Source organism: Chiloscyllium plagiosum, unplaced genomic scaffold, assembly GCF_037043375.1.
Source record: "Chiloscyllium plagiosum isolate Xiang-an unplaced genomic scaffold, Cpla_swu_hap1 HiC_scaffold_9, whole genome shotgun sequence".
Lineage (NCBI taxonomy): Eukaryota > Metazoa > Chordata > Chondrichthyes > Orectolobiformes > Hemiscylliidae > Chiloscyllium > Chiloscyllium plagiosum.
In genome coordinates, this window is record NW_028270147.1 from 92,798,448 (window position 1) to 92,820,986 (window position 22,539).

General features: G+C 43.8%; 1 protein-coding gene across 1 annotated transcript in view; it reads right to left on the bottom strand.

Annotated features, from left to right (window-relative positions):
* LOC122554632 (neurogenic locus notch homolog protein 1-like) overlaps window positions 1-22,539 on the bottom strand; it is a 158,378-nt gene that overhangs the window by 78,070 nt on the left and 57,769 nt on the right. The window contains exons 3-4 of the mRNA XM_043699954.2: window positions 6,266-6,528; window positions 3,869-4,207 (exon numbers count right to left, since the gene is read on the bottom strand). Coding sequence (XP_043555889.2) covers window positions 3,869-4,207; window positions 6,266-6,528 — 602 coding nt within the window. The remainder of the gene's footprint in view (window positions 1-3,868; window positions 4,208-6,265; window positions 6,529-22,539) is intronic.

The following is a 22,539-nucleotide window of genomic DNA, read 5'->3' on the forward strand; positions in this document are numbered from 1 at the left end:
TGCAGCCAATTGGCCTTGTAAAGTACCTTGGCATACGTCAACAAAGAAACTCAAAACCAAACACCAGAACCATGGTGACCTTGTTTGTATTAGAAATGTCATTTCGTACTGCAGTTTTACTGACGCCCCAGAATGGAGCAGCCAAGAAAATCCTCAGAGACAAAAGTATAAGCCAATTTCGTTAGCCAACCAAATGATTTCTCCTTACTCAATTCCAAAGTCATAGCCATCTTGAGCACAGGAGTAATGCCAGGTCCAATTTGAAAACCAGATCACTGCACAGTGCCACTTAAATCTACATGTGTATTAATGAGCTGCATTCGGACTAGCAGATCAAGTCCTGCTGCTCCAATGTGCTCTCTTGTATGCTAAGTACTTCCATCAATATCCTCTTGTACTGTTTCCAAGAAGTTTGTTTTCCTAGCACTGCACATCCTGTAACATTGTGAAGCTTGGTTTCCTGCAAACCCTTTCCCCACAGGCGACTGCCTTGCCCAGTCAGTGCGATTGCTCCAAGGTCAAATTGGAGCTGAGTTAATCATGTCAACAGGGACCCGCTATTGCAGCTAATTGTTTAAGTAATTCACCTGCAATTTCAGTTTAAATGTTTCCTCATTGGCAAAACACATTTCCTGGCTAAGATCCTCAGTCAGATTATATAAAAAAATAACTATTCGACACATCAGCCACAAGTTCAGAGAAGGAATTACTAAAGCAAGTGGCAAGCAATGGCAGAATATGCTGCCTTTAAAATCCATAACCTTTCAAATAGGAGGGACAATAAGACCATTGCCTCAATTAATTGCTGGTGATTGAGGGACAGTTGGCAAGACTGGGTGGCACAGTGGCTCAGGAATTAGCACTGCTGCCTCACAGTGCCAGGGACCCGAGTTCTGTCTGTGTAGAGTTTACACATTCTCCCTGCATCTGAGAGTTTCCTTTGGGTGCTCCAGTTTCCTCCCACAGTCCAAAGATATGTAGATTAGGTGAACTAGCCATGCTAAATTGCCCATCGTGTTTAGAAATGTGTAGGTTAGGTGCATTAGTTAGAGGAATTGTAGAGTATTGGGGAAGGGGAATGGGTCTGGGTGGGTTACTCATTGGAGGGTCGGTGTGGACTTGTTGGGCCAAATGGTCTGTTTCCAGTGTCGGGATTCTATGAAACATGATAAACTATTCACTGATCTCACTTTCACCATTAATAACTGAGTGCAACCTGTTACAACTTTATCAAAACATGAACTCAGAATCTGGAAAAGGTGGTTGGCAAAGACCAAAACACTACTACTCGTTAGGACACCAGAAGTTTTACAGCTGCAATTATCAACATGTTAAAATGGGGTGTTTAAGCTTATAAACTTCTGACAGTTAATTAGTGATTGTGATTGCAGTCAGCGATTCTAGGACATGCCCACAGTCAGCTACTCACTTAAGAGCACAAGGGCAACAGTAAACTCAAGGGTAGATGGTCACTAATAGCTACAAACTGTTGGCATTCTGTGAACAGCCCTAATTATGTTAAATAAGAATTTGTGGAACACAGAAGGTGGTTTTCTTCTCCTTTCTTCCTCACCATGGTGCTGAATCAAACTGGAGTACAAATGCTTGTGTGGAATAGGGTTCTAGTAATCTATGTAATGCTGGGTGGTTACCAAACTGCAATGCCTTAAGACCCAAAGAGGAGAAGGCTACTTGGCCCTGAAGCCAATCTGGCTGTAGTCTTAATTCCATGTTTCTGCCTCCTCAACCCTTTGTAATCAAAAACCTGCCCAACACAGTGCTGAATACATTCGATAACCAAGCCTCAACTGCTCTCTGAGCAAGAGAGAGAATTTCATAAACTAACAATCTCTAGAGAAGAAATTCCTCCTCGGTTCTGTCTTAAATGGGAAATCCTTTACTTTTAAACTTTGCCCTCATTCGAGATTCACCAGTGAAGGGAAACATCCTCTCACCATCTATCCTGTCAAGTCCCCTCATAATCTTGTATGTTTTAGTAAGATCACCTCTCATTGTTCTAAACTCCAAGGATATGGATCCAATCTACTCAACTTTTCTTCACAAGCCAACCACTTCATCCCAGCAATCAGACATGTGAATCTTCTCTGAACTGCTTCCAATGTAAGTGTATCCCTCAATTAAGGAAAATTGTACACAGTACTCCCGCACTCTCTCAGGAGTGGTCTGTACTGTTGTAGCAAAGGATATTGTGGGTTGAGTCACAGTTTACACAGAGCTTCCACTAACCGAAGCTATGCACAAATTCTGAGTGGAATAGATGGGGATAAGGTGATGTTGGAAGATGGCAATCATACAGAGAAAGCCTGGCTCAATAATCCCTCTCTACGGAAACAACGGTTTACAGCAATATCACATCACTGCCACACGTACTATATCTAACAAAATACAAATGAGCAGTCAATGTTAGAAGCTTCTTAGTGAGTTTTCAATTTATATAGAGAATTTTGCATTGGGGTTCAAGGACAGCAAAAACTTAAACTCACTTTGGATTGAGGAAGAACCATTCCCCATTTAAATATCTGGCATTGGCTTTTCCAGAGATGCATGTGGTACGATGGGCCTTCTACTACCTAAACACCAACTGCAAGAATCCATGCTGCCTCAGCCTCAGAGAAGATTTAGTCTGATGTCCCCTTCCCTGCAGATGTACACAACCCTGCTCAGCAATCCTCTACAGACGCACAACTGCAACTAGGGAAATCTTGCAGCTGCAGACCCATATCAAATTGAGCTGTGTCCTCTCAAACTCATCCTCAACTACTGGAGCGTTGCTGATAAATTACAAAACTACAAAGCGATTACCAATACACAAGGTGGCTATGCAGCCCATTCTGCCCACACATGCTCTCTACATCAGCAACTCAGCCAGTCCTACCAGCTCATTTTTTCTCCACAGCCCTGCAAAACTCCTCTTCACATAATTATCCAAATCATTTTCAAAGCCATGATTGAATCTCCCTCCAACACACACGTAGGCAGATTCCAGATCCTAACAACTTGTTCCTGATGAGAGTTTTCCTCCTGGCAACTCTGGTTTTAAGCAATGAATAGACAACAACTCAATTGTTGCTCTCTCATTTTTGCAGAATGTGAACCAGACGCACTTTGCTCACTTTTTGTCTGGCAATTCCTATGTTGACCTTTTTAATCCTTTCCTACTCCTTTGCAAGATTTTACAACACACAATCATCAACTACTATTTGACTGCCATCACTCTGGTGTTTAGCTCCTCACCAGGTTCTGAGCATCATTTTATTTCTCAACTTTATTTTAAGTACAGAAGATCGAGGAATGATCTGATTGAGTAATGCTGGAAACCTTTCATGGATTTGATACTGTAAAAAGGGAGGAACTATTCCCCCCGGTGAGGGGGAATCAAGAAGCTGGAGACAATTTCAAAATCAAAGCTAAGTCCCTTGGGATGGAAGTCAGAAAACACTGATTCAAATATAGGGTAGTGCAGACTCCGTGGACGTTGGGTTTACCAGAGCTTCCAACACAGAAACCGATAGCAAAACATTCCAGAATATTCCAGATGTTGGAACTCTAAAATGAAATCAAAAATGCTGAAGAACTCAGCAAATGTAGCAGCATCTGTGAAAAACAGGGTTAACATTTCTAGTGCAATACTTTGGAATTTGCTTGGTAGGAGAGATTTTAAGGTACAGGTAATTTTCAGATGACCAAAAGAGAAAATGCTGGAAAATCTCAGCAGGTCTGACAGCATCTGTAAGGAGAGAAAAGAGCTGACGTTTCGAGTCTAACTGACCCATTTCAGATGCAGCACTAACTTGGACTAAAATAATGCCAAGATACTTAGCATCCTTCTCCAGTTCCGAGCTCTTACCTGGCAGGCAGTTGCATTCATAGGTTAGGTCATCATTGGTTGATCGGCAGGTACCCCCATTCATGCATGGCGATGGCGAGCAGGCAACATAATCACTCTCACAATTGGTCCCAGTGAATCCTGGTTTGCACAGGCAGTTGTATGATCCTGGTACATTCTGGCATGTGCCACTGTTCTGGCACAGATTCCCAGTGTGGCATTCATCGATGTCAGTCTGGCAGTGGGATCCGGTGTAGCCTGGGAGGCAGCTGCAGGTGTAATTGTCTATTGAACTGCTACATTTGCCCCCATTAGCACATGGCTGAGAGGTACAGAAATCTACTTGCTGGCAGTTTTTACCTGTTGAGAAGTCAAAGAAGGTCGTAAGATCGAAGGTCTCTCCTTTGTCACACCGTTTGCATAATTTTGCATCATTGAATGTAGCTGTAGTTCACTGCCCACACCCTTGCCTCCAAGTCAAAAGGCCTTGGGCTCATGTCCCCCTCCAAAGACTTTGGGTAATTATTCCATGCTGAGTGTGCTGCACTGTCACAGATATCATTGTTGGGATTAATCAAAGCACTGTCTGCTCTCTCAGGTGGACATTAAAAATTGCATGCCATTACTTGGTGTGTGTGTGGCGGGGGGGGGGGGGGGGGGGGTTCTGTGCGTGTGTGTGTATGTCGGTCTGTGTCTGTGTTCTCCATGCCCTGAACATGATTCACCCAAAACTTTTCCCATTCAGCCTGTCCCATTCTTTAAGGAGATTCCTTTGCCTCAAAACGTAATGTGATCGCTTGAAAAGACAAAAAGAAAAGATCAAATACCTAAAACCAATTTAGGATCAACAATCTGGAAAGTTTCCCTGCAGTTCATTTAACTCTGATCCATTTAACTCTCCGTTGTTTAGTGACCTTGCTAAATAGAAATTAGCTGTATAACATGACTACTTCTCAAGATAATTCACCAGTTCAGTAGTACCCAGTGTTTGAGGGTGTGAAAATTGCTAGAGAAACGTAGCTTTTTTCAATTTATTAGCCTTAACTTTATTTAAACTCAGGCTTTTTATCAATCCAGTTTCCAAGTGATACCAGGCAATGATGATTCTAGGGTGTAGAAATGTGTAGTGTCACATAGAACACTTTAATATCAGCTAACAAAGGCAGATTATTGGCCAGAATGTGGGGTTAAATGAGCAGAAATGCGACTGATGGTTTCTCTCAAAAATCAATATCGGGGCCTCAACTGGTCACCATTTTTATTAACGACCTCTGTGAGGGGATAGAAACCCGTAGGTCCAAATTCACTGATGACAGAAAGATAAGTGGTAACGTAAACAACGTATAACATTACACAGAGACAATAGATGGGCAAAGCAGTAGAAAATATATTTCATTGTAGGCAGTTGTGACGTCATTCACTTCAAAAGATTTGAACAGGATACTTTCCAAATGGTGAAAAGCTATAAATTCAGTGGCCAGGTCAAAAAGCATTACAATGTGACAAACAGGGATTGAGAGGGCTTAAAGTACATGTCATTACAAGTCATACTTCAGCTGTACAAAACCCTGGTGAGGCCACACCTGGGCGACTGCTAACAGTCCTGGGTGACATTCCTTTGGTAGAATCCAGTGGCCTTGGAGAGAGAGCAGTGCGGATTTTCAAACATGATATCTACTCTTCAAGGCTTGAATTATGAAATGAAATGATACATGCTGGGGTTGCATTCCCTGGAACTGAGGGGTTCTGGAGTGATTTGATCAAAGTTGCCAAGATATTAAGGGGAACAGATAGTGTGGACGAAAACTATTTCTGCTGGTTGGAGAGTCCAGGACCAGGGGGCATAGTCAAATAATACAGCTAGAGTTTTCAGATATTCAATCAGTAACCACTTCAACGTGAAAACAGTGGAATAAGTTTGGATGTCCCTTCCATAAATGGCAATTGACATTGGTTTTAAAACCAAAGGACTGATTGCAGCTTGATAGATTTTTGTTAACCAATCAGTGAAAAAAATATGAAAAAAGATAAGTATTTGGATCAAATTGCAAATAAGCTATGATTTCTTAAAGAGGTACACAGAAGGCAGGAAGAACACAGCAAGCCAGGCAGCATCAGAAGTGGAGAAGTCAATGTTTCAGAAGTCCTGAAGAAGGGTTATACCAAAACGTTGACTCCTCCATCTCCTGATACTGCCTGGCTTGGTGACTTCTTCCTACTTCCTATTTGTCTACTTTGGATTCAAGCATCCGTTTTTTTTTGTCTTTAACCGTGATCTCTCAAATGGCTGGATGGGTTTGAGGAGCTACATGGATTACTACTGCTCTTATGTTTCTATTTTCGCAGGAATCTTTTTTTTTAAATTGAGCCCTGATAGTAGATTCCAACTCTCAACCTAGAGCATGTGGTCATTCTTACCTAACCATCCTTGCTGACAATCACATTCATACTTCTCGAGGGTAATGAGACGGCAGGTTCCTCCATTTTGGCAAGGATTGTTCAAACAGACATTGGCGACAGTCGCCTCACACCGCTCACCCTTATATCCCAAAGCACATTTACACGATCTCTGTAACTTCCCTTCTGTGACTGAAGTATGACATGTGCCTCCATGATGGCAGGTTGAAATCAGGCAGGGGTCCGAGTGCTGGCAGAATTCACCGACAAATCCTGGCTGACACCTAGAGAAAGGAGAGAAGTACAGAGCTCAAATTGGTCACTTGCAGAGATGTTCGAAACGACTGGCATATAAAACCCCATTTGTATCTGCATCTAAACACTCAACATTTGCCGGTATCTCAAAATCAACCAAAGCTAGATCAAAGGTAATTAAAAGTCAAAAGCAGATAGCTAACCATGCACATGGACTAGTGCCCATATCCAAGTGGCTGCCTATTAATTCTATAACATTCAGCACATTGCCATAGTGGAGAATAGGGAAGATATGTGGAAAGATTGGCCGGCAAAGGGTGAACCTGAAGGAAAGTCAAAGTGACATTATACTCCGACATGTTGTACAACAGGCAAATTCGTGAGACCATATTCACTTCTCACATATGTACATTCTGAAGAAAAAAAAATACTTTTATCCAAATTATCTTCCTTGCGTTTAGATTCACTTTCAAGCTTAAGCAATTGAAAAGGGGTGTCACCTTGTACCATGCTTCACCCTGTGCCTCCCAACCCCAGCCACTGTAAAATAAGAGTGTCTCCCATAGGCCAGTCAGTTCATACCTCTTCCCTTGCTTGGAGAAATGTCACACCTTACACTCAGCATGCTAGAGATCAAAATGGAGTAGTCTGGTCAGAGGAAGATTAAACCTACATCAGGTGCAGTCAGTGCTCGAATGTAATGCATTCATTAGTATTTTTTTAAAGTCTGTCTATCCGAACATCTAGCATAGGTAAACTTACGAAAGCTTTTACCTTTTTTTGGGTTTAATCCCTTTCTCAGGGTTTTTTTTGCCATTTGCACAGTTTACTGTACCACATCACAAATACATAAAGAGAGCATTAAAGTTACTGTGTAACCACCACTGAAATGAATAAGGAACATCTTATTTCATATGGCACTGCTTTGGCAATTAGACAGTACTTGATGACCAACACGTGAGGGCTGTGATGTGGAGGAGCTGGCGTTGGACTGGGGTGGACAAAGTTGAAAATCGCACAACACCAGGTTATAGTCCAACAGATTTACTTGGATGCACTAGCTTTCGAAGAGCTGCTCCTTCATCAGGCAGCTATGTGATCCTGTTCCACAGCTACCTATTGAAGGAGCAGTGCTTGGAAAGCTGACATGTGAAGGAACAACATGTCGGATGTGATACTAAACCACAGAAGTCATGAAGATCTTAACTGTTTGAACTCCAGCCTGCAGGAGGGGTGAGGAAGGCATAGGAAGGGGATGGAGGGAGAGGAAAGAAAGATACTGGAGAGCTATTTAGCCACACCACTAGAAGCTGCTTTCATTGGGTGGAGGGAATAAACAGGGCGCCTAACACAAAGCCAACAAAACAATGATATCTAAGAGCAAATTACTTCAGATGCTGGAATCTGTACTGAAGACAGAAAAGAGATGAAGAATCATCTAGATTTGAAACATTCGCGCTCTCTCTCTCTTTCTCTCTCTCCATGGTTGATTGCTTTGATCTCCAGCATTTTCTGTTTTCAAACCAAGAATATCTGACTGATCATAAGTTGCCCAAGATCCCAGACAAGTGCCACCACCCCATGGAAACAGAAACCAGCATCTATATCAACCTATATCAAAGCATTTGAAAATCAAAAAGATGGTTTGTAAGGAAGTGGATGTTGGTTCAATATATCGGAGAACCTTTAGGATCCACTTGGGAGATCAGACAACATTGCAAAACCTCCTTTCCTAGTCAATGAAAGTGAAAATTCTATCAAATAATTTTACCACACCTTATAAAATCAATTACACGCCTAAAAGATATAAGTCTTACAGCCACAACCATGGAAAAGACAAAATGGGAATGTGACTGAACATCCCAAAGGGAGTTTGACCAATAATGTGACAGACACTGACAATCAAAGAGATGCTTACAGATTGGTTGACTAGTGAAACAGTATTTCAAAAAGAAGGTGCTAGACAGTGGGATGGGTGACTCAAACTGGTTTTCTCTCGGCTGGGTAGCTTCTGGGCACAAAGCTGTGGCAAAGGTCACGCTAACATGACTCATACGGCAGTACCATTTCCGTCAATATGCTTAGAATTCTCAAAACTAACAGGCTTTGCTGTCAGGATAAAGGAAGAAGGGCAAGTGAAGCATTTCACAGACAGTAAGGAATCCTATAAAATGCACAATCTTCATGCATCTACTGCACAGAACATTTAGAGATCTTACTTGGCAAAGGAAGAGTTAACATTAAACATGACGAGGAGCAACATTTTTAGTGACTGAATTATACACTTATCAAGTATCACTGCCCAACACAGAGTCCTATTCTTTGGAGGTGCATTCCTACACTCTGGGAAATGCTCACAATCCTGCTTCCTTCCTGCCCACGTTTGCCAGTTACCTGCTGTCATCACATTCCTTCAGTCTACAGAGAACATCTGTTGAGAAATCTCTACCTGCACCAGCCCAGCTCAGGTTCCTGACCCACACTCTCAGCCCCTGAATAAAAATAAGCTATGAAGCTGACACACCTTAACAGGTGTTAAATGCAAAAGATTATTTTGCAATCCAACAATTGAATAGTTACAACGCGGATGAGGCTACTCGGCCAGCTGTGGGCACGTCAGTTCTGTGCAAGAGCAACCCAACCAGGTGTCACTTGTTTGCCTTTTCCCCCAAATTGTTCACTATCTTTCTGTTGTACCCTGTATCCAGGAATCTTGCCCTTTTCAGAGGAGGATCTCCTTTATTATCACTGCACTGAGTTTGCAGCTCACCATTGTTATTTGTCCCATCCCAATCATTTATAAACATATACTGTGAACCTAACTTGGCCATATTTCCTCTTACCTTGGCCTGTCAAGTGGCAGGTGGAGAATATTCCATCTCACACAGCCTTGTAGATGGTGGACAGGTTTTAGGGAAACTAGTGGTGAATCGTTTGCTGCAGTATTCCTAGTCTCTGATCTATTTGTGCATCCACAAGATTTAAAGGGCAGCACGGTGGCTCAGTGGTTAGCAGTGCTGCCTCACAGCGCCAGGGACCTGGGTTCGATTCCACCCCTGGGTGACTGCATGGAGTTTGCACATTCTCCCAGCGTCTGCATGGGTTTCCTTCGGGTGCACCATTTTCCTCCCACAGTCAAACGTTGTGCAGATTAGGTGGGAAATGCAAGGTTACAGGGATGGGGCGAGTCTGGGAGGGATGTTCTTCAGACAGTCAATATGGACTTGGGCCGAATGGCCTGCTTCTACGCTAAGGATTCTGTATGTCAATTGTAATTCGGTTTCTGGTGAATGGCAACCCTCAGGATGTTGCTAATGGGGAATTCAACGACGCTGCTGTTTTTGACCAAGGAGAATGAACCAGGAATCTGAACTCCTCCCTTCCATCACACATTCATCTGTTCTGTCCTGATACTTGTTCGCTTGGGGCACCAGGCAGAATACCAATTGCTACCTTGGAGGTCCTGCTTGCAAGTTTCTTTCTTAGCATCCTAAAGCCTGCCTGCAGGATCTCATCCCACTTTTTGTCCATGTTGCTGATACCAATAAGTAGCATGACTGCAGTCTATTTACCCCCTCTGCTCAAAATGCTCTGCAGTCACTCAATGACATGAGCACAAAGGAAGCAACATATCTTGGACAATGTTTGTAGCCACTAAAACAATCTTTCCCTGCTCCAATAAAGTAAGAGCTCAACTCCAAAGCTCAGTGTTAGTTTATTCACTTAGCTGAGCAAATCTGCTGAACTCAATGTTTATCCCTCCATGTGAAACCTTCCCAAGTGTTCAACTCCAATCATTCTCAAAGAAATTGCAGTTCTTCAAAGTTAACTATAAGTGGCCCATAATCAACATAAGTCAATCATGACCTTGGTGGGCAGGGGGGGGGGGGGGGGGGGGGGGGGGGAAAGAGAGACGGAAAGACAGAAAACAATTGCATCCACAAAGTTTGGAGCAGCAGTTTGTGTGGTATATTTGAAAAAAAAAGCGTAAATTAAATCTACATTTGTGATAGTTAACACAAAAGTGACGTACAAGTATAGTGCAAAGTCTGAACCACAAATCAGGAGTACTGAACAGAGTTTACATGTTGTATCTAAATGAAGGTGGCATAACACCAGAGGTAAACATATTCAAGAGCATTCTTCAGTATGCAATTGAAATCTCTGCTTTACTTGACCCTGTTCCAACAACTAGCAAACCGTTGGTTTCCACTGAGCTTCCTGAACAGGTGCACATCTGGCTATAATGTACATTCACACCGTTGTTCAAAGTTTTTCCAACTTCTTGAACTGCAAAGGGAACTGGGTGAAGCACTGAGTTAGAACACTGGCTTATCGCCTCAAAGACTCAGTACTGATTTTCAAACTGGGAGGTGAAAGTCTCACCATTTGCTTTTCAAACTCTGCGCAAGATGAGCTTGGGCAATTTCAAATCAGCCATGAGTTTGCCAATGTGTACACCATAAATACTGTTGAATTCAGTATAGACGAGACCCACCCAAAAGGGCCAGAGGGATCAGAGATGGGAACAAAAATGTCAGAAGTATTGGAGCTGCAGTAGTGCTTCACACATAAGGATTAAGATACATTGCTGAGTCAAAGAAAGATATAACATCTAATATCCATAATTCAACTGTTCTGGAACTTATCCAATGGGGAGAAGAGAAATTGGGAGAGTCTCTCTTTTTCTAAAGGAATGTATAGTTTTTCTGTGTGGTTCAAACATCCCCAAGTGAAAAGAACAGATGTTGGAAGAATAGTGGAGCAAAGAATGAAACATGAAAGTAAATTCAGGGCGTTAGAGATAAACCAATGGAAGTCCATACTTTAGCCTGGAACAATGCCTTTTTACTTTCACGCATAGCATGGAATTCACTAGATTTTCTCAAACAGCTGGGCTTTTTGTAAAGTTTCAGTAACCTTGCAAATACCACAAGGTTTTTTTTGTTGCATCATGTTTGAGATTAACAGTTTAATCAGCATGGCACTGGACTGCAGCCAGAAGAATCAGACGAAAAACTGGGCACCAATCTTTTCAAGGCACTTATGGTTACCTCTTACAATATTGGTTTCAATGCTGCACAATGTGTTGCTGGAAAAGCACAGCAGGTCAAGCAGCATCCAAGGAGCAGGAGAATCGACGTTTCGGGCATAAACCCTTCTTCAGGAATGAGGAAAGTGTGTCCAGCAGGCTAAGATAAAAGGTAGGGAGGAGGGACTTGGGGGAGGGGCGTTGAAGATGCAATAGGTGGAGGGAGGTAAAGGTGAGGGTGATAGGCCAGAGTGGGGTGGGGGCGGAGAAGTCAGGAAGAAGATTGCAAGTTAGGAAGGCGGTGCTGAGTTCGAGGGATTTGACTGAGACAAGGTGGGGGGAGGGGAAATGAGGAAACTGGAGAAATCTCAGTCTCATTTCCCCTCTCCCCACCTTGTCTCAGTCTCATTTCCCCTCCCTCCACCTTGTCTCAGTCTCATTTCCCCTCCCCCCACCTTGTCTCAGTCAAATCCCTCAAACTCAGCACTGCCTTCCTAACCTGCAATCTTCTTCCTGACCTCTCCGCCCCCACCCCACTCCGACCTATCACCCTCACCTTGACCTCCTTCCACCTATTGCATTTCCAACGCCCCACCCCCAAGTCCCTCCTCCCTACCTTTTATCTTAGCCTGCTGGGCACACTTTCCTCATTCCTGAAGGAGGGCTTATGCCCGAAACGTCAATTCTCCTGCTCCTTGGATGCTGCCTGACCTGCTGCGCTTTTCCAGCAACATATTTTTCAGCTCTGTTCTCCAGCATCTGCAGTCCTCACTTTCTCTTCAATGCTGCACACAACTGAACACAAATATTGTCTCCTCAACAACCTCCTTCTTCCTACCCCGATAACTGCATCAGCTCAAAAGTGGAAACATCAGTAACTATCCAAGCCAATAAACAATCTAACCATGTAGACCCTCAAATTCAGTAATAAGTGGATAAGGTGAATAGTCGAGGTCTTTTCCCCAGGGTACAGGAGTCCAAAGGTAAAGGGTGCAGGTTTAAGGAGGACATAGAGAGCGGATAGATTTAAAAGGGACCAAAGGGACAACTTCTTCATGCAGAGGGTCGTACGTGTAAGGAATGAGCTGTCAGAGGAGGTGATGGAGGCTGGTACAATTACAGCATTTATAGAGTCATAAAGAAGTACAGCACGGAAACAGACACTTCGGTCCAACCCGTCCATGCTGACCAGATATCCCAACCCAATCTAGTCCTACCTGCCAGCACCCGGCCCATATCCCTCCAAACCCTTCCTATTCATATACCCATCCAAATGCCTCTTAAATGTTGCAATTGTACCGGCCTCCACCACATCCTCTGGCAGCTCATTCCATACACGTACTACCCTCTGCGTGAAAAAGTTGCCCCTTAGGTCTCTTTTATATCTTTCCCCTCTCACCCTAAACCTATGCCCTCTAGTTCTGGATTCCCTGACCCCAGGGAAAAGACTGTCTATTTATCCTATCCATGCCCCTCAGTTTTGTAAAGCTCTATAAGGTCACCCCTCAGCCTCCGACACTCCAGAGAAAACAGCTCCAGCCTGTATTTAAAAGGCATCTGGATGGGTATATGAGTAGGAAGGGTTTAGAGGGATATGGGCCAAATGTTGGCAAACGGGACTAGTTTAATTTATGATGTCTGGTCAGCATGGACGAATTGGACTGAAGGGTCTGTTCCCATGCTGTATATCTGTGACTCAATTGTCCTCCTGGGAACAGATGCGGCATAGATGGAGGAATTAGGAATAAGGGATGTCATTTTTACAGGAGCTAGGTGGAAGGAGGTGTAGTCCAGGTAGCTGTGGGAGTTGGTGGGTTTGTAAACCTCCAACACCTCCTCCCATCCTGCCTCCTGTAAAACCGCTATTCCTTATTTCCGATTCTTCCACCATCCACCCCACCAACATTGCATCATCCTCTTCGATTTCAACAGACCCCACCACCAGGGATATATTTCCCTCCCCACTCCTATTTGCATTCCCTCCGCAGTTTCCTTGTTAGGTCCATGCCGCCCTCACCAACTCACCATCCACACCAGGCACCTTCCCCTGCTACAGTAAGAAGTCCAAAACCTGCGCCCACACCTCCCCCTCCCATCTCCATCCACGGGCCCAAAGGATCCTTCCACATCTGACAGACATTTATCTGTACTTCCATACACATCATTTAGAGCATCCAAGGAGCAGAAGAGTCGATGTTTCGAGCATAGGCTCATCAGGAATGAGGGTGTGGCCCAAGGGGGCTGAGAGATAAATGGTAGGAGGGTGGGGTTGGGCGGGGGGGTTGGGGAAGTTAGCTGGGAATGCAATAGGTAGATGATGGTGGGGTTGAAGGCGATAGGTCAGAGAGGAGGGTGGAGCGGATAGGTGGGAAGGGAGATGGACAGGTAGGACAGTTCAAGAGGGCTGTACCAAGTTGGAAGATTGGATCAGGGATAAGGTGGGAGGAGGGGAAATGAGGAAACTAGTGAAATCCACATTGCTCCAGTGTGGTTTGAGGGTCCCAAGGCAGAAGATGAGGTGTCCTTCTTCTCGGCATCGGGTGGCTAGAGTTTCGCGGTGGAGGAGACCCAGGATTTACATGCCCTTGGCAAAGTGGGAGGGGGGGTTAAAGTGATCGGCTACAGGGCGGTGGGGTTGTTTAGAGCGTGTCCCAGAGATGTTCTTTGGCATGTTGTCTCCCCAGTATAGAGGAGATGACATTGAGTGCAATGGACACAGTAGATGGTGTGTGCGCTAGTATAGGTAAGTTTCTGTCAGATGTGGAATGATTCTTTGGGGCCTTGGATGAAGATGAGGAGGGAGGTGTGGGCACAGGTTTTGGACTACTTGTGGTGGCCAGGGAAGGTGTTGGTAGTGGAAGATGAGTTGGTGGGAGGGCATAGACCTAACAAGGGAGTCACACAGAGGGAATAGTCTCTCCAGGATGCAGATAGGAGTGGGGAGGGAAATATATCCCTGGTGGTGGGGTCTGTTTGTAGGTGGCAGAAATGGCAGAGGATGATGCAACGTACACTGAGGTTGGTGGGGTGGAAGGTGAGGACCAAGAGGGTTCTGACCTTGTTGTGATTGGAGGGTGGGGTTCAAGGGTGGAGGTGCAGGAAGTGGAGGAGATGCACCGGAGAGCATCATCAATCACATGGGAGGGGAAATTGCAGTCTTTTGAGGAGGAGGCCATCTGGGATGTTCTATGATAGAACTGGCATCCATGTTCTCACTTAGCCATGAAACTCTAAGTCCTTTGTTTTCCAAAATCCTATCTACCTCTGGCTTAAAAACATGCGAGGCCTCTGCTTCCACTGTCTTTTGAGGAAAAGTCATTCACAAAGACTCTACCTTCTGCATAAAGAAATGTGTCATCTTTGTCTTAAGTGGATGATTTCTTCTGTTTTAAATAGTAATGCCTTATCTGGATTTTCCACCCACGTGCACCCTGTCCAGCCTTCTCAGGATATTATACATTTCAATCAAGTTATCGGAGGCTGAGGGGTGACCTTATAGAGGTTTATGAGGTCATGAGGGGCATGGATAGGATAAATAGACAAAGTCTTTTCCCTGGGGTAGAGGAGTCCAGAAGTAGAGGTTTAGGGTGAGAGTGCATAGATTTAAAAGGGACCTAAGGGGCAACTTTTACAGACAGAAGGTGGAGCATGTATGGAATGGGCTGCCAGAGGAAGTAGTGGAGGCTAGTACAATTACAACATTTGAAAGGCATCTGGATGGGTATATGAACAGGAAGGGTTTGGAGGAATATGGGCCAGGTGCTGGCAAATGGAATCGATTAATTTAGGATATCTGGTCGGCATGGATGAGTTGGACCAAAGAGTCTGTTTCTGTGCTGTACATCTCTATGACTGTACAATGCTCCTGGGAATAGATGAGTCGTAGGCGGAGGAATTGGGAATATGGGATAGTGTTTTTACAGGAGGTAGGGTGGAAAGAAGTGTAGTCCAGATAGCCGTAGAAGTTGGTGGGTTTGTAAACTCCTACACCTCCTCCCACCCTGGCTCCCGTAAAAATGCTATCCCTTATTTCCAATTCTTCCACCTTAGACCCCACCAACCACCGGATACATCGCATCATCTGCTAACTACCTACAAAACAAAACCCACCACCAGGGATATATATCCCTCTCCACTTCTATCTGCATCCCAGAGAGACCATCCCCTCCGTGACTCCCTTGTCACCAATCCCCCACCCCCACAACCTCACCCTCCACTCTCGGCACCTTCTCCTGCCACCGCAAGATGTCCAAAACCTGCACCCAAACCTTCCCCCCTCACCTTCACCCAAGTCCCCAAACGATCCTTCCACATCTGACAGAAATGTACCTGTACTTCCACACATATCATCTACCATGTCCATCGCACACGATGTGATCTCCTCTACACTGGGGAGACAGGATGCCAACTTGTGGAATTTTTCAGAGGACATCTCTGGGACACACGCACTAAACAACCCCATCGCTCTGTAGCTGAATACTCACTGTCCCTCCCATCCGGCCAAGGACATTCAAATCCTGGGCCTCGTCCACAGCTAAACTCTAGCCATCCAACGCCTGGAGGAAGAACGCCTATATCTTCTGCCTTGGAACTCTCCAACCACACGGGATCAATGTGGATTTCACCAGTTTCCTCATTTCCCTTCCCTCCATCCTATTCCAGATCCAACCGTCCAACTCGACACTGCCCTCTTCAACTGTCCTACTGGTCTACCTTCCTTCCCATCTATCCGCTCTCCATCCTCCTCTTGACCTATCACCTTCACCCTCACCATCATCTACCCTATTGCATTCCCAGCTATCTTCCCCACAGACCCACCCCCCCACTTATCTCTCAGCCCCCTTGGGCCACCCCCATCATTCCTGATGAAGAGCTCATGCTTGAAACATCGAATGTCCTGCTCCTCGCATGTTGCCTGACCCGCTGTGCTTTTCCAGCACAGCACTCTTCAACTCTGATCTCTAGCATCTGCAGTCCTCAATTTCTCCTAACTACTGAATTAGCATGGCTCGTGTGCAGACAAGGCTTGCAAATGAGTGACCCTGGTCTCTAATGATTTCAAAACATCAAGCTCACTCTCTCTCTAAAATCCACCATTATGGCCTCTCGAAAGCTATGGACATGTAGTCTGTATTTTGATTTCCTCAAGATAGTATATCTTCATACACCATCCAGAAATTTCTCCGAACATACTCCAATCTCAATTCTAGGCAGAACCTCATCCAGTTTCTTCCAGTTGAAAAATCTCTGATGCAAATGCCACAACACAACTTGACAGAATAGAAAGATTGTGCATGTCTCTAGATCTGGCCCTCTTACTACAGTTACTGAAGTCGTGAATTGTACTACAGTATATGAACTTATTCTTTGCATTTATTCCTAAATATGCCATCAGTAAGTCTAATACAACTAAACAACTGGAAGTTATCTGTTGAATTACTGTTATGTAGCATATTTAATGCAGCAACGTGCCCCAAAGAGGTCGACAGGATAGCCATCAAGCAGAACCTGACACTGACCCAAATGTTCAGATTGTGGGACAGGTCTCTAAAATGTTAAATAGTTAGGACCAAAAGAGGGGAGTGTAGGAGCTCCTGTGACATTGCTCCTACCTTTGAGCAGGGAGGTCCAGATTCAAGTCTCACCTGCTCCAGGTGCCACAGCATCTCTGAGCAGGTTGATTTGAAAATACTGAAGAGGGGTAGAGAGGGAGGTGGAGAAGTTTAGGTAGGTTAACAAACTTCAGGCTCAGGCAGTATAACAACTTAGAAACTCCGATTTCACTTCTTATGGTATGATAGTGAATGGAACAAAGATTTTTTTTTTGGGGAGTTAAATCGTTCATGGTACAAAATCTAAAATATTGGCCAGCTCCAATTTCATTTCTAAATTGTGCTTCTGCCTATGACAAAGTCAATTGCTCACAGCAAAATTCAAGAAATAATAAAGTTAAAACAAAAATCTGATCTTCAAACACAACAGAACTATACTCGCTGCACCTGATACACACAGGTGGCTGGTGAAACACCTGCATAGGTCACTTCGTGCATCAGGGCACAGCATGTTGAAATATACTAGTGTTGAGATGCCCTGATCAAAATATTTGTTCAAAGTTCTCTCCAGCACAGTTTTTGTTTTTAAACACGTGTAGATAGGTGGAGAAAGGCAAGAATGAAACAGCCAGATAGGTATTATCATTGCTTATTTCACCACCATTTTCTCAGGCGGCCAGAGTCATTTAATTCTCCAATTATCCCTCCAGACAGCAAATTTAAAGTTAGAATTTCCATTTGCATAACTCTTTCACATTGTCAGGGTGTGCTGCATAGTCACTGAAGTACTTTCAAAGTCTCGGATTACTTCAACTACCTGGATCTACCCTAAGCAATTTAGTTCTATTTGTGCTTACATTTCGCAAAATAATTTGTTTGAACTTATGTCCCATTGGGTCTGAATATTTGGAAACTGTTGTTCTTAGCACTGTAGCCTCTTTGGTGGATAAAACAGTTTACCAAGTTTAGTCATCAGCCAAGACTCATGCAAACTAAATGAAGGACAGATTTTAACTTGACATGTAACAGAACAAATCAATGGTCCAGAGGGATATCATGAATGAAATTCTGACCTGGGCTTATCTTGGCAGTGGCCTACTGCGAGATGGGCCAGAAGAGGATTAGAGAGATGCTGGGGCCAGGGAATATATCTAACAATTAGTTAGTTTACAATAACTGTGGAAAATCAGACATTTCGCCATGATCAGTGTGTTCATGGATCCACTTACATCACAGGTTTTTAGTTAACTTGCCCTCCGGCACGGACATATCCAATTTCATCATTAAATATTGATTGGAAGCTATTCTTCCATCCCATCTCAGAGACTGGCTGTAATTTCAGTGCCAAACTGAGTCATTTATAGACTAAACCAAATCTCAACAAGGCAGACCATTTATCACTGACCTATTTCGGCACTGCATCACTGGCATCAAAATTGTTAAAAACAGTCACCACTTTTCTTTCTTCTAACTCCTCCATGCCCTAAGGAAGCTTAGTTTCCAACTTTCCTACCAATTAAGAATTCTCCCATTTTAAATGCTTGTTTTTAAATTCACTCATGAATGTTGCTGGCTGGCCAGCATTTATTGCCTGTCCCTAGCGGCCCTTGAACTGAGTGGCTTGCTAGGCCATTTCAGAGGGCAGTTAAGAGTCAATCACATTGCTATGGGTCTGGAGTCACATATAAGCCAGACCAAGTGAGGATGTCAGATTTCCTTACCCGAAGGACATTAGTGAACCAGATGGAGTTTTCTTTCAAACAATCAGCAGTGGTTTCATTAATAGCAGTAGATATTTTTAAAAAGTAACTTATTTTTCAAATCAGCTTGTTCAGAGATGCTATTACACATGGGGCTTGAACCCATGTTTCCCAGTTCAGGGAGAGGGAGGTTACCAGAGCAGTACAAGAGAACCCTCCCCCCCAAATCAGGAGATTCTTAAGTTCAGGTTTTTAAAAATTGAATTCACCGTACCTCTTTCCATCCTTCTCGTTCTATGTTATTCCTCCCTGCATAGCTACTGATTAACTATAGTCCAGATCCTGTAAATTATACAACATAACTAGCAATTATAGAATGCGTGTGGGAATAAAAAGTTAGAAATCACACAACACCAAGTTATAGTCCAACAGGTTTATTTGGAAGCACTAGCTCAACCACCTGATGAAGGAGCAGCGTTCCGAAAGCTAGTGCTTCCAAATAAACCTGCTGGACTATAACTTGGTGTTGTGTGATTTTTAAACTTTGTACAACCCAGTCCAACACCGACACCTCCAAATCGTGTGTGGGAATGATCTAGATTAACTAGCCTTTCAACATTTCCAACATCCTCCCTATCTCTCTCTGCAGATAATTGATTCTAGGCTGGCAGGCACAAATCCTCCAACCACACCACAGTCTGAACTAGAGGAGTGTTTTAAATTTGCACTCAGCCATTTGTGTTTGGTGTTTCACCTTCATTGAACATGACAGCTGAAAGCAAGTTTCACCAATCAGTAAATATGGATGGCAAAGCACTTCAGTCTCTGAATCTGTTGTCACTCATAATAAAAAAGAAAGGGAAATTTGAGGGCTATTTAATTGAAATGTGAGATGGAAGCAAAAACACTTGGATACTTGAGGTTGACACCCCCCTTTTTTCTGAACAAGGTGAACTCAAAACTTAAGCCATACTGGATTTTTACATCCAGATTGAACATGTACCATTCCCAAGTACTCAAACTCCTTTCTGCTCCTAAACCCTGCATGACCAAAGTGTCCTGAATTCGCCAGAGGGGATGCCAAAACATGGCTAATGCAAAATAGAAATGTAGGCACGTTCCCCACCTGTTGAGACAATAAACCATTTGCAGCATCTCAGGTGCTAACAAATTAACGAGACAAACTTGAGCACTTCGCGCACAAACACCAAGTATGTATCACACATACACACACACACCCGTGGCTTTTTGGGCTGAAGACTGCGTTAAAATAGCAAAGAGAAACTTCAGCAGTAAAATGGGTAAAATTTATCCTCCCAAAGTGGAAAAATCCCAAGGTGAGGATAGAGAACAGTTTTGTTTTGTTAAACTTTCCCATAGGAAAGTGGATTGGTAAGAACACAAAAAAAAAAATCGCTCGATATTTTTAGCAAATCTCGACCACACTGAGACGTGGTTCCATGTCTTTCATTCCTCTGCATGAAATAAACAGAAACTCCCTCGGGCACCGAGAGGAACGGCTAAAAGCATTTCAGCACCAGGCCCTTGGCCAAGGCGTAGCCACATAGTAAATAAGATTATCACTGCATCAGTTCCTCGGAGATATGTAGGACTGCAAGCACCAGCCACCCCTGTCATAATGTTCAGTCCCCATGACGACCGTGTGCAGCCTGTACGCCCATGCTCAATGCCCCGGCTATGGCAGCACTCCGGAACAAAGACTCACTGAACTGTTTCTAACAAGGCACTGCAGGGCCACACTGCAGATTAGCAGTGAAGCGGAAGGGGCCAGCGATACTTTCAGAGCCGCCAGTCACGTGATCTTCACACCCCCCCCCCAAACCACACACACATATCCCACGAACCCCCCCCCCCCCCCCCATACACAACTAAGATTTTGGGAAAAAACCACAATAACTTCCACACAGGCGAACTTTTCTCCCCCTGCAACTTTGTCGATTTGCTCTCTCACAGTACAGGTCCCACAAGCTGCCTTTCCTTCGTGTGAAAGTTGGGAATGGTTTGCCCGGCTAAAGGTTAGGCATTCTGCTCAATTCTGCAGTTCTTTGCACCACAGCCCACTGGAACCAATATGGAGTATAGAGACAGGGGGAAAAAAAAGGAAAGAGAGAGAGAGAGAGAGAAAGTAAGTGTTAGAACTCCAGTCTTAAAACTGCAGCTGGATCTGTGAGGAATACAGAACCTCTGCATTCCCTAAATCACTGTGTTAAAATACTAGCTCACAGCTCTATGTTATCTTTTGCAAATTCAGAAGAGACTGAAGTGCTTTTCAGTTAATTAAGCAGTTTTATCGCATTGGAGACAGAGCAGCAATAGGGATTAATGAAACATGACCTTTTGTCTTATTGCTTGCTGGCCCAGTTGTTCTGCATGCATCCCATGTCAGTCTGCGCATCATCTTATATGTGGCTTTATGGTGCCACATTAAACAGTCAGCAATGCATGCAGTTACCAAGCAAACCCACAGAATTTGCATACTTAAAAATCACTTTGTGTACTTGTCACGCGAGGCAAGTTATCAACTGTTAACTGAATTTATGATGGCATAGGTTATAGACTGGCAAAGACAGTTGGAGGTCCAACAAAGTAAAAGCTATCTTAGGAAAAGGACAAGATGAAGCAGAGATGCAGGGGACACAATTACAAGGATAAACAAATGCTACAACTGGGTTAAGGGGAGTCCTTTCCTTGTTGATCTCTCATCCACTGGTTACAATAAACTTTAATATTAAAAAAGGGAGTTAATAGAGACTGTACAATGCTGAGTTTTGGAAACAACTCAGCCTAGGTTCCTCAAGCAACAACCATAAAACTGGCTAATTGCAAACAAAACTTAATCAAGCAAAGATTAAAACAAAGGTTTAAACCTATGCAAAAATATGCAACCATCGTTTTTGAAAAATCTCATACACATCTGGCAAAAAAGCATTAAACTCTGCAGAATGTTAGCTTAAAATTTTTGTCCAAGAATTAAATTCCAAGGACAAAGAATTATTCACAGATTAGCGATAGACCAACATTTGGGCAAAGTCACTTTGTGTGCAAGCTGTTGGCATGGACATGTTTTCTTGGATCAGTTATGGCTGGTTGAAATCAAATTTCTGGAGACAGTGGTGAAGATTTCGAATTCTCCTTCTAGAAATTCTTCAAATATTGTACAGAGGTTTCCTACTTCAACCTTGAAAGTGATTATACAGCAAACAGAGGGGTTAGAAGTTGTTACAGCAGGCAGGTTTTCTCTGATCGTCTGTGATCAAATCAAACGGTTTATTCCATCCACAAACTCGGTTATATAACCTCTCTCAAAGTTTTGGAAGCTTACTGTCTCCACTGGAGCAGCCTGTACCTTGCAAATGCAACATTACAAAGCAAAAGCTATGGCCACAGCAGCAAAAAACTCAAGTTAGCCACTTCTGGACTATGGCGAGCAGTTCTGGTCTGCCGCCTATAGGAAGGATGTTGTGAAACTTGAAAGGGTTCAGAAAAGATTTACAAAGATGTTGCCAGGGTTGGAGAGTTTGAGCAATAGGGAGAGGCTGAATAGGCTGAGGCTGTTTTCCCTGGAGCGTCGGAGGCTGAGGGGTGACCTTATAGAGGTTTATAAAATAATGAAGGGCATGGATAGGGTGAATAGACTTGATCTTTACCTTGGGGTGGAGGAGTCCAGAACGAGAGGGCATAGGTTCAGGGTGAAAGGGGAAAGATTTAAAGGGGACCTAAGGGGCAACTTTTTCA